We start from the raw sequence: 12,815 nt of genomic DNA on the forward strand, positions 1-12,815 counted from the left end.
ATTGAGAGTAATGCCTTCTGGAGACCATGGGCTGTGGGACTGTGTTAAGGCTATGGTTTAATGTACTGTGCAACCAGAAATGTCAGGAGACATTTAATTTTGTGGGGGAGAGTGTGGCACTATGAAAGCGAGTCCTGAAACTAGTAGCCCCCCCATTTTTCATTTTGCTTGTTTACTGGTAGAGTTTTCTGTTTTTGTTTGAAATGTCATTGAGTGTTTGCAGCTAGTTTTCGACGTTAGCTGCGGCTGTTAGAATTTATTAGATTTAACAATGTTTATAAGATTTAACAATGTTCGGGTTCGCCATCGGAGGGCGCTCAGCACTAAATGCAACAGCGGGTGACACTCTGGCAGGCTGGAGGAGTCCGCCATTGCCAAGAGGACAGCTTGTTGCAGCGGATGTTGGGAGCGCTACTGTAACCGCTGTATTTTCTTTTGACAGGTAAGCTGAGTATTAGAAGGTATATCTTATAACACCAGTAGCCTCCGATGGGTACGGAAGGACACAACAAAGGTGCCTCAGTATAGCTGCATTACCGAGCTAGATATAAAGCCGGAGTTAGCACTAGGCTAAAGTGGCGAGGCTAACGGCTCGCGCTTGGCTAGTGCTTATGTGGGCTCGGTAGGTCGGCTAAATAGGGCCGTAAAATGCGTAAAATGTGTTCGAAACTAATGTATTGTTCGAGTTAATGAAAGTATGTTGGATGTAGATGTACAGTGATATCAGTAGAGAGCATGTGTATTTGTTGTAGCACTAAATGCAACAGCGGGTGACACTCTGGCAGGCTGGAGGAGTCCGCCATTGCCAAGAGGACAGCTTGTTGCAGCGGATGTTGGGAGCGCTACTGTAACCGCTGTATTTTCTTTTGACAGTTTTCACTGAATAAATATGCTACACGCGGAGTGACTCGGCCCATCATTTCCTGCGGTGTAACACAAACAAGGACAACAGTGTTCCAACACTGACCCTGTGCACCCAAACAGCTCACCGCTGACTCCTTTATGGCACAGTGCCACTAAAAACAAGCTGTGATTTACATTCCTACCAAGAAAGGGCCACATTTTCTCACTTATCTGTGTTATTGTGGCTAAATAAACTTTACATTGCTTGGCACCAAATAATGACAGAAAGGCATTTGCCCCGAATGTGAGTTTCTTTCCTTTTTTTCGGTTGTTTTTCTACTGACCACATGAGATGTTAAGCTAGTGTATAGAGAGCGGTGTGATTAAGAGCACCAGCTGTAAACCCACTGCCTGACACTGATGCAAACCAGGCTGAGTATTGATTGACCACATCAATGAGAGGGAAAGGGGAAAAAAAAGTCATCCGTTTTTCCACATGGAGAGAAGCTGAGATCTGCCCCACGTTTCAAGTCTGCCTGTTTCTTTTCAACACAAGGTTTTCTAGTGACTGAATCCGTCCAAGACTTAGTGGAGCTTTTCGAACTGGACCCAAGCCGTAGCAAACCTTTTACCCAGCCGTGACAAACCTTCATTTTCCCTCCAGCTGGATGACCAGTTTTCTGCTGAGCAATGACTACAATCAAAAGTCAAAAAACAAGTAAGGAAGGCTCACTTTGGTATCTCTGCAGGCAAAAAAAAAAAAAAATGCTAAAACTCATTTTGTAGCATCCAGGGGGAAGCTACCATCCATTTTTATTGCTGTTAGTGAAACCTTATTTTAGGGAAATAACGTATGTCAATTTCATGCATATAGTAGAATAAATAGTCCCACAGAGGCAAAATTCAGGTGTAACAGCAGACTCAGGTTCAGTTAACAATATATTGTAAAAGATTATAATTTAAAGATACAGTGATTAGAATAGAAAGATCATACCTGTGATTCTCTGGTAATAATAAGCAAAGTAGCTGTTCTCTATGAACTCTGATCTTAATAACGTCTATTCAATATTTAACTTATAAAAGGCTTTATTATGAGGATAATAATTTTATAACATCTAAAAAAGAGTTTTATTACTCAACAAAACACCAAACTACAACAGCTGATACCAGAGAAAAATCAGTGAACTCCTTACTTGTGAAAAGCAGGTTTCCACTGTGAAGTGAGGTCGCTAATTCATTGTTATTTTGATATTTATTAATTGGCAGAGTTTTTCAAATTCTGAGTCTTCTTGAGACGTTGTAAAGTCATTTTTGAACACGTTGCTTATGCAGCCAAGTGATGGGCTACACCTTGAAGGAAATGGGTTGCTTTTCAAAGCACTAGTCTGCTTCCCCTTTAATCTAAAAAAAAAAAAAAAAGTCAGGAAATGTCAAAATATCCACTTTATTCAATTCTGGAGAGCTACAATGTGAAAACAATTTTCCTCTTTTTCTTTGCTGAATATTACCAGTAATTACATAGCGGCTTAAATGTAAAACCAAAAGCTGTCTGGACGTCTATATAAACAAGTTCTTCCACACCTAAAGCGATAAAAATGTGTCTCACTGTGAGACACTTGAAACTTGTTTCTGTGTTAAATAAGAAAACAAAAATAGGTGTTATCCTCCTTGTGCCATCCCTTAATAAGAGCTTACAAAGACAACACACCATAATTAGATGACGTCTTGAGAAAATTCCTAATTTATGGCCTTTTTACATGTAGAATTGGGTCAATTTCAAATAGGCAATTAACAACTGCTTAAGGATGACTAATGAAGAGTCATTATGTCTCTGATGTGCAAATTAATAGCTGCTAATTATGTTTAATTTGTGTTCCCAAAATAAAGCGTTATCCTGCGGATATACAAAAAAAAAAAAAAATATATATATATATATATATACATTCTAATCAAAAGCTTGACATACAGTCATCAAGACATAAATGCTAAATTAAATTGGACCTTTTAATGACATATGTAATTATGTAAACCTTATATACTTACACTTAAATGCTTACTAAAATAGCTCATTTATTTATAGTGGATCTTCTCTAATCTATATATGACAAGAAATAAAACTGAATATTAAAATCTATAGGAATAAACCTGATTTAAAATCAGGTTTTTCTGACTTAAAAACATAAGACTATGATAAATCCTTTAAAAATATTTTAGTAATTTTATCCACAACAATTCACCTAGAAAATTATTTTTTTTTGGAGGGAAAAATCAAAATGAAAAATGAAATAATAATCTGCAAAGACATCTTTGCATATTGTGCACACCTTTAAACTAATACTTTATCAATCCACCTTTGATTCACTTTCAGCCTTCAATCTTTGACTGATGGTTAGAAGCTTCCCACGTCTTTAACTGAAAATATTTTCCCATCTGTCTTGCAAAATTAGTCAAAATCCAACAGACTACAGGGAACCTTCTACTTCAGATTACTACAGATTATCTGACAGATTTGGTCTGAGCTTTGGTTTATGCCATTCCAAAACTTCAGTTATGTTCCAGTCAAATCTTCAACTTTCATGAATAAAAACACAAAACCAAACAGAAGTCTGTTGTACAAGTTTGAATTGTCTAATCCACACTGGGTCAACTTTATACCTTGATGGCATATAAATACACCCCTGTTTGTTTTTGAGTGATCATCCTTTTGTTCCTCAGTTTCATGCCTTTTCTGATTATTAACCAGCTTTTGCCTTCAACCAGGCTGGATATTTCAGCAGCGTTCTTTTCAGCTGGAAACGGGAAGATGAAGATGAGTTTTCGTTTTTAGCATCACTGTGAAACCAAGCCAACATCCAAATCAACAAAATGCTTCAACAAAAGAAAACCAGCAGATATCCGCAGCGAAACGCATTTTGGAGTCAGAAGACGAAACAAGAAAACAAACCCGCTACGAACCTTGACATGTCCTCTCGTTGGTTAGCAACTTGTAGCCTTTCTTGCAGCTGCACTCGAAGCTGCCCACGGTGTTTCGGCACACGTGGTCACACCCCCCGTTGTTCAGACGGCACTCGTCAATGTCTGCAAATAGAAAACCCAAATCAATGAGCAGTGGGTAATTCAAATCACTCATCACGACTGAAAGGCTGAGATAAACCCGCAGAGGAATCGGTAAATTAAACACTACACTGCTGTTCTGTTATAGCAGAAAGTAATCTACTTTTTGTTTTTGTTTTGCAATGTGTTGTGTGGCTTTTAAACAGAGATAATGACTTGATGTGTCATCTGTTCATCCTGGCTTTTCACTGCTGTCTGCTTTGGAAAATCCTCAGAGATGAATTCTGAATCTTCGCCACAAACGTAGTGTCTTTTTCTCAATGGATTCTTCATCATCTGGTTAGAATAAATTCATAAGAAGTGGCATTAATGAATCAATCTCCTGCTTGCTCCGTTCATCTCTATCCCCTTTAGAAGTGCCTCGCCTTAAGCAAGCGCCTGTCTTCTTGTGCCAATGCCACCTGGGTTTGTTTTCCTCTCGTTTCTCCCCCCAAACCAAACTAATACGAGTCATTGTGGTTTTATCAGTGTTCATCTAACCTTACAAGTCAAAGAAAGCAGGCAGACGTCTAAGTTTGCTCTTCTGGGAACAATCATGTCTTTGTTTTACGGGTTTCCTTAGATTTTTCTGAAGAAAGTTTGCCAGTGGCTTATTGGACATAGTATCATATTTGTAGTTAATGAGCTTGATTAAACTAAATAAGAGAGCATAAATAATCTGAATCATCATCTTTAAAAAAAAAGCAAAAAAACATTACCAATAGTTTGACAACTGAAGAAATGTCAGAGTTTCAGAAGCAAGAGGATTCTATTTTTTCCTCTAGTTTCATATAAGCAAAGATAATATTTATTGTTAATAATAAAATGGTTTATGATGTATGTCTATTTTTTATGTGATGTTTCTGTTTAAAGAAAGTTTTAAGTTTTGAGACTTGGCATTAACTTGGTGGAGGAGATTTTTAACAAGGAAAAAAAGAGAACCATGAATTGAGAGTCCCTGCAACCATTTCTTTTTTTTCCAGAACCGTCGTGACACAGCAGGACAAGCAAACTCGCGGGTAAAGCAGCTGTATTTCCCTGAACCAGATTGTATTTCTGCACCAAAGTTCAGTCACCTATGTCCCTCTTTCGAATGGAGGAATAATCCACTTTTGCTCTGTTGTATATGTGGGTGGTTTCTCACTCCAGGACTGAACCAGGGACGGAAAACAAAAAAAAGTCCCCTAAGGTAGTCTAGCACATTTGTGGTATAGAGAAAAACAAAACAAAACTTTTTGCAATAAAATTTAAAATTAAGAATAAAAAAGTTTGCTGCACACAAAATTATTTTTTAAATGAACTCTCAAGAGGTTGATTGAGACTTAAGTCTGACTCGGCCTGGCCTCATCACAGAATGTTTGCTGGTTTCCTGCTATCGTTTCGCGTTTCTCAGCAATGTAGTCATAGAGTTTGAGTTCAATACGACCGAAGATATCATGCAGAGTAGACCTAAGCAAAGGTTTGTATCTGTTGAATATGGATGCTGGTGTCTCAAAAAAAATGTTCCTCAAAAAAAAAATCTTCTCAGTAGCAGGAAGTAATGCAAGATTGCAGTAAAAAAAAAATACAACCATAACTGCAGCAGAAAACATCTTGATGCGTATTTATCAATATAAAACTCCAGAAGGAGAGATGAGGACTACTCTGCGTGGCAACAGGACATTCAGGAAATTAATTTCATGACAGCGGGACAGGTGCAGTGCGAACGCCGCCCTGATGTGCGGCTGATGAGCGATTTACCTTTGCAGGTCTTGCGGTCCGGCTGGAGAGTGAAGCCGACAGGGCAGCTGCAGCGAACTCCTGTCACCGAGTCGTGACATGTGCTGTCGCAGCCACCGTTGTTCACGGCACAGGTCTCTGCAAGGAACCGAGCAGGCAGATGAAAATGCAAAGTAATTTGTTGTCCTGACCTACTTATTCAAACGGCATGCTTGCGTACTGGTATTACAGCGAAAATTAGGAGGCACGCTATCATCTACTGTGTTAATATTGTCAACAGGAGGGGGTGATAAGAACAGCAAACTAATTAGATGTTTTGAATCAGAGAGAGAGAGAATAGAAAAAGAAACACTCGGAGCAGACTCGAATACAGCAGATGAAGCAGAATATTAGAAAAGAAATTTAAGGAGGTGTGGGGGGGGGAAAGTAGTGACTGGGAAATGTAGTTAGCAAACACAGCTAAACGGAGGATGACATGTTTATTTGTATGTACGTGCGTCTTTCATGTCTGAATAAATGATAAGGAGATGAGGACCAACTACTCATTGCCCAGACAATTTTTAAAGTGAACATAAATGGCAAATCCCCTCTGGTACAAGCTTAAATCAATAGTAGTAGTAAAAGCTAGAAATTAAGCACTGGTATAACACAGAGCATGTGATTGGACTTGTGCCCTGATCATAAGTTCAGCATCCACGACCAACCAAGAAGAAGTTTTATAGGTTGCACAACATTGCACGTCAGCGTAAGTAGACCGTGCAGCCCCCGAAAAACAAGGTGATCATAAAAAGAGGTTTGCTTCTGGTTTTATTTGGAGCAGACCTCTAGTAAGCTGGAGAAATTAAGCACTCTACAAATCCTCTACAAAGCTACAAAAGCTAGAACATTAGAAGGGTACCAGATGAATCATAGGGTTGGTTTTATTGCAGCAGACGGACTAATGCACAATTAAATCAATTAGATATTCACACAAACATGGTAACTAGGTCTCCAGTAAGTGAGGCAGCATGATGGATTGTTTTGACTATTTTCCTTATAACTCTGGTCCAGTGATTTCTGACCTGTTTGGAACTCACTGACCTATTGCTTTTCTTCCCCAAAGACCATTACTACTCGTTAAAAATGCTTCAGCGTTCAGCCGTTTATCACTGAAATGTAGCCATCAACAGAGCTAGTCTAGTAATAATCTCTGTGAATTTTTTGTTTTTTACTCATGTCCCAGTGCTCCGGTGTTCTTTGCTTCCCTTTTCTCTTCTTCCTGAGCTGCCCACAGCCGGTTTCCACTGACATTGGCCTGGTTCTGACGGAAGCCTTTAAGGAAGCTATTTTCTTTTCTCTGTCACCAAGTGTTAGGGATCGCTGCAAAGTCAATGACTTGATTCAGTCAAGCTTACTTCTTACCAATTGGCAATCATTGGCCAAATATATTAGAGTCAGTAGCATTATAACTAAAAATGAATGGGGCTGTAGATAACTAGATCCAGAATCTGATTATATAATTGGATTGTATTAGAATGACCTGAATTTGGACCAAGCTGGATTCCGTACAACTGGTGTGAACTGGACCTGTTTGTAGCTTAAACTGTCTCCAGGTTGCGTCTTTGAACTGAATAATTTGTGTTTGACAATTTGAAGATATTTTGGACTTGACACAGAAATGGATAAAAGTATTACATTTCTATAAAAATGTAATACTCTGATTCTCTTCTGTCATTACAAACAGTGTAACTGTGTCACACATGACGATGCACTTTACATTCATTAACGTCGAGGGTTTTTTGTGATATTTCTGCTTTGCTGTGAGGAAGGGATGTCCCACTCGGAATGTTTCTCTTCGGGTTGGTTGTTAGTGCTGTTGTCGCGGCAACCTGTGTTGATGAATCTGGGAGGAGTAGCTTCTGAAGGAGCTGCTCTGCGTGGATCAGGATGGGTGTGTTTGTTTGGCTGATGAGTTCAAAAAAATCAACAGTTTTCCCCCGGAATGAGTCGCTCCACCCTGAAGTGATGTCTTTTTTTGATAGAGGTTTTCATTTATCCGTCTGCCACGGAGACGCGCTTCTCATTTAAACTTCGCAAAGCGTTTTCATCAAGATAAACAATCAAGACACAGATTTGCTCTGACTGGTCTTTGCAGGGGGAAGAAATCTCATGATGGCGTTTGATGTCCCAGTCTTTCAACATACTTTAGAGCACAGTGCTGCGGACTGAATAATTGCAGAGACTAGACAATAAGACTAGTGTTGGGACACGCTTTCAAAATGCTCAGTCAGACAGCTGTCTCATCAAATTGTAATGATCATGTGTTATAAGAGTGAAGAAACATTTCTAACATTGTGATTCTGCAAAGGCAGGAGACAGACAAACGGTCTGGCGTTTGTTTGTGTATTCTGGAAGCACACCAGCCAAATCGGCGCGCATCTACAGGGCTGGGTCGCGCAATTACAGTAAGAGAAGGCCGGCTTTTGCAAATATTCTCCAATAAAGTGTTTGGTCTAAAGCTGATCCGCGGTAATATATGAGACGCTGCTAAGACAGCGATCATAATCTCACAGAAACCACATGATTTCTAGCTACAGTAACTCTTGACTTGCATCAGAGATGATGACAAGCGTCTTGTCATCAGTTATTTGTGACAACCGCAGGCAAAATACGTAACAGAGTGAGCACACAAAATCCTCAAAAAGGCTAAAATCAGAGTCTTTCTTGGGATGGATGGCCTTGGTGCAGAAGATGTTCTTTTCAGAAAACCCTGGAGGCTTTTTCCCCCCATAAATCAAGCCTACAACTGCAATAAGTTTAGTCAGTTTGGACTTGTAAGATAACAGTCTAATGTATTCATCCCACTTGAAGCTTTTCACATTTTGTCACATTACTACTACAAGACATACATCTAAATGAGGATTTTACAGTAGATCAACACACCATTACACCAGTCAATAGTTTCCTATGATTGCAGACCAGATTTTTCCACTGGTGATTTATTCAAGTCTACCAGAATGGAAGGTCTCCTTTTCATCACCCTAATCTCCAGCTCCATCCACAGATCGTCTAGCAGATTGGGAACTCCTGGAAAAAAATGGGAACAGCCTGGTAGTAGCATCCCAACTGTGACATTTTAAAGTTAATTAATATGCTCTAATTGTGCCACACATTTTTAGAGCATATTAATTGTGCTCTAATTAACCTTCATTTAATGTGAAGGTTACATTAAATTTTACTGAGCGACAGAGTAAAAAAAAAAGGCTAAAAAGGCTAACTACAAAAAAAAAGCTTTTGCTTCCACTTTACACAGTTATGCCTATTTCGGGGCTTTTTCGTGGTTATGTAGCTACTGCCTTGATTTGACCCCCTTTGAAAACACAGACAGACAAACCTTACAAAACAAAACATGGAAGAATGGGCTAACAATAGATCGGGGGCTTTTGGTACGCAGACGATCAGAAGTCGAGCCTGTTTGAGAGTGAAGCAAAACACGTCTCCCTACGTTTCTTTTCTGAGAAAAGGCACAGAAACTAGGACACCAAACACTGAAATAGGTCAGACGGTTATACTGTAGGATGTGTGGAAGTAAGCGTTCATGTACATACAGTTGCAACAAATGGCACCTTAATCCCCTCATGTACTCTCTGTTCTTCCTCTGAATGGGCTGCTCCTCTGAGAGCAAACCTGCTCTCCAAGTTTCTTACATAGTATCATTAAATCGTAAATCTCTTTGATATATCAGGGTTTGAAACATCTCCGCAAATTTATGACTTAATGTTTCTGCTGTCTTTGCTATTTCAATGAGAACGCATCCCATCCTGAAAATTGGGTTGAACTACGCAGCTGATATAATCACGTTTCAGTGCTCTCAGTGAAGGAAATCACTTTTGGCCACACAGCGAAAGATGAAACTCCTCAAATGGATTATGTTCCGGAGTTTTGGACATGATATTACATGCGTATAAAAAGAGGAGGCTCACTCAGTTCTGTGATTTATCTTTTGCATAAAGTAAATCTAAACCATGGACACATTATTGGCTTTCTCACTGCAGCTAATAGGCCATGATGATGGAGTTTAGGAACACCACGGCGGAGTGTTTGAAATGCTGCAAGCCTAATTTCACTCACATCAGTCATATCAAAACACAAATAAAGCAGAAGTCTTTGGTCTGACTCGCAAAAGCAGCACAGTTAATCTGATTGTTTTGGACTTCTGGTAATCTAAATCGCTTTATATGCTAATGCACCCACAAACAGCACATCCGTTAGTGCAGTGGTGAGCTACAACTTTTGATTTAAGAAACTGAAGGTAAAAGTTCAACGCTGCAGTCTTGGTAAAAGAAGGTTTACCTTCTGTCAGGGTGACGGACTGCAGGTTCCATCATGGCAGTATTTATTAAACAAAAACCAAGTGGGAAAATCAAAAAGCTGATGAGAAAAAAAACAAATAAACTCCAAATACATCCCGATCATTGCAAAATACTAAAAACCTTAAAATTAAAGTGTTAATATTTTTGCATTTGTTAGACTGTATGTTAAAGCTGAGTTTTAACATACAGTCACATATAAAAATCAGATCTAAATATGAATCTGGATCGTATTGTCTAGACAAATGATTACCAAAAGTATTATAATCATAACCAGTAAAGCACACTGGAACAATTAATTAAAAAAATAAAATAAAATTTAATCAATGGTTTGCAAGCGGAAGGCATTGCCATTTTTATTTTCCCAAAACATAAGCAGGATTATGTATAATTTGTCCTGAACTTTCTTATAAATAACAAAACATTGTTGATATCTGCTTAATGTAGTTTTGAACTGTTGTATAATATTTATTAAAATGTAAAAATAGAAGCAAAAATGATGCAAAAAAATTTAATTTGATGTTTTCAAATTAATTGGTTGTGAAAACCAAAGCCTGATAAACACATAATCCACTTTAGTCATAAATGTATAAAACTGACCATTTTGGTACATGGTCAGTTTTGAATGTTTGTGCAAATGTGACATATGAAGCCACATTCCTTTTTTTTAACAGTAAAAAATAGAAAACAAAACAGAAAGCAAGTAGGAACAGAAAATTAAAATCGATCAAACGGATGAAACACCAGCTTATAATCACAGATATAAGTCCAGAAGGATTTGTGGAGTTATTAAAATCTACCCCTTAATTGCCAATCCAAAACTTTCCACTTGCTAGTGCGCTTTGAAGCTTTGTCCTGTTGCATAACACACGTTTCTTGACCTTTATGTCACAAACCGCTGCCCAGACATCATCTTTCAGGATTTTCTGGAAGAGAGAAGTAATCACTGCTCCATCAGTTATGGCAGCCATCCAAACCCTGGACCATCACATCATCAACGCCATGTTTGTGCTTCCACTGAAATGACGAAGACGACCTTGTTACTCTATGCAACGAGAAATAAGTTCCACTTTTGTCTCTCCAATCCGCAGAATATGTTTACATCAAAGCGACGTTCAGAAACCTTTTAACAGACTTCATGTTTTCTGACAGGGTCTTTTTTAGCGATTTCTTGATTCTACAGGTGTAGCAGCGATTAGCTGCAGCTGTGGATGGTGAAACGTGAACTAATCTTAAGTACATAGCTTTTTTAACTTAATTAAATCTGTATTAGGATTCTACACCCAGGTTATCTTAACCAGTAATTTTTTTTATGATAAGGTGTCACAAAACCACCCAAAAAATAGAAGAAAACTGTATTTTTAGGTAGATTTTTAGAAAGAAAAATGTAACATTTACTTAAATGTACAAACTTTAGTGAACAAATGTATGTCGAAATAAATCTGACATTTGTGGTCCCAGCATGAGTTATAACATAAAAACTTCTGTGGCACACAACAATAAAAAGACATCAGCATATATATTGACATTTGGGGCTGACTGAGAAAATGTGTCGGCGTGAGAGTGACTCGAAGGCGATATCTGTGTGCCTCCCCGTGTGTCGGTGCGAAACGCAGCGTATCTCAAACATCTCGGTTATATAACTTCTCCGCAGCAGCAGGTCACAGGCTCCCTGTTTGCAGCTGTGTTTGGAAAAGGTGTGGTTTAACACAGGCAGTGGCTGTTACTGAGAGGGCATTCACAGGAGGAAAAGGAAGCTGGTCGGGGGGAGCCAGAGGTCAAAGGTCAGAAGGATGATGCCCCCCTCACCCCCCTCAACAACATTGTCCTGAGGGGAGGGGCTTCATCTGTGTCTGCTCACTTAGACTGCTCTATTCCCCACACCCACAGACCCCCAGAGAGAGAGGGGAGCCAGATAAACACATATTTACCATTAGGGAACAGCTGTGGGGCTGCCTGGGACTGGACACTCCTCTCCCCTGCATGCACACACACACATGCACACACACTTTAGTTTGGTGTGCACTTGAACGGCACAGTGTAAAGGTGAGGTAACAATATATCCTCCTTGTTCTGATTAGCAGTTTTGTAGATGTATAATAACCTCTTTTCTTAGAGATTTTGTGGCTGAATTAACAGCAATAAGCATTAAACAGGACGTTCCCATACTGCGTCTTAAGAAACTATTCATATGCCTGACCTTTTTTATAATTTGTCACATTGCAGTAAGAAAATTAGATTTATATTTTATTTGGATTTTATGTGATCTACCAACGCAACAAAGGGCATAATTTTAAAGTGAAAGAATTTGGATTTAGACTGTAGTTTTCTGTACTTATATAGATATTTTTCCAACCACACCCACTAAGTTCAATTTATTTTGCAAAGACAAATGTGCAAAAATGTCAATCTCTGGATGTTTAGACACCCTAAAAGACTGGATGCTGCAAATGTGGCAGGATTCACTTTTACAAAGTTTGGATCCAGAGGATAAGTACAAATCAAGCTGTGAAGATTTTAATTTGAAAAAAATAAAATAAAATCAAAACGAAATGTAATCTTTCCTGCACTTCACACATTATGCACAATTTGTGTTGGTCTCTCAAATGGAAACCCACTAAATTCTAAGTTTATGGTTACATGACAATAAAATGTTAATGAGTTTATGAAAATTTTCTAAGACACTGTATGTGATTTCTGCAACTATTACGTGGCAAAATTTTATATTTTCTAATGTAATAACCTAACTTTCATCACCAGCTGTGAATTTAGTAGCTTGTAGTCTGTAGATGGCTGCCTGGATTTTTTTTA

The 12,815-nt window shown here is 38.6% G+C and overlaps 1 protein-coding gene across 2 annotated transcripts in view; it reads right to left on the minus strand.

The window, feature by feature from the left end:
- The window catches only part of scube3 (signal peptide, CUB domain, EGF-like 3), a 113,731-nt gene that overhangs the window by 24,834 nt on the left and 76,082 nt on the right, over positions 1–12,815 (minus strand). Inside the window, exons 7-9 of one of the 2 annotated variants that reach the window (XM_008414200.3) lie at positions 11,936–11,983; positions 5,677–5,793; positions 3,799–3,921 (exon numbers count right to left, since the gene is read on the minus strand). In XM_008414200.3, coding sequence (XP_008412422.1) covers positions 3,799–3,921; positions 5,677–5,793; positions 11,936–11,983 — 288 coding nt within the window. The remainder of the gene's footprint in view (positions 1–3,798; positions 3,922–5,676; positions 5,794–11,935; positions 11,984–12,815) is intronic. The other variant, XM_008414203.3, reaches the window with a different exon arrangement.

The sequence above is a fragment of the Poecilia reticulata genome, chromosome 7 (assembly GCF_904066995.2).
Source record: "Poecilia reticulata chromosome 7, P_reticulata-male-v2, whole genome shotgun sequence".
In the NCBI taxonomy this organism is placed as follows: domain Eukaryota; kingdom Metazoa; phylum Chordata; class Actinopteri; order Cyprinodontiformes; family Poeciliidae; genus Poecilia; species Poecilia reticulata.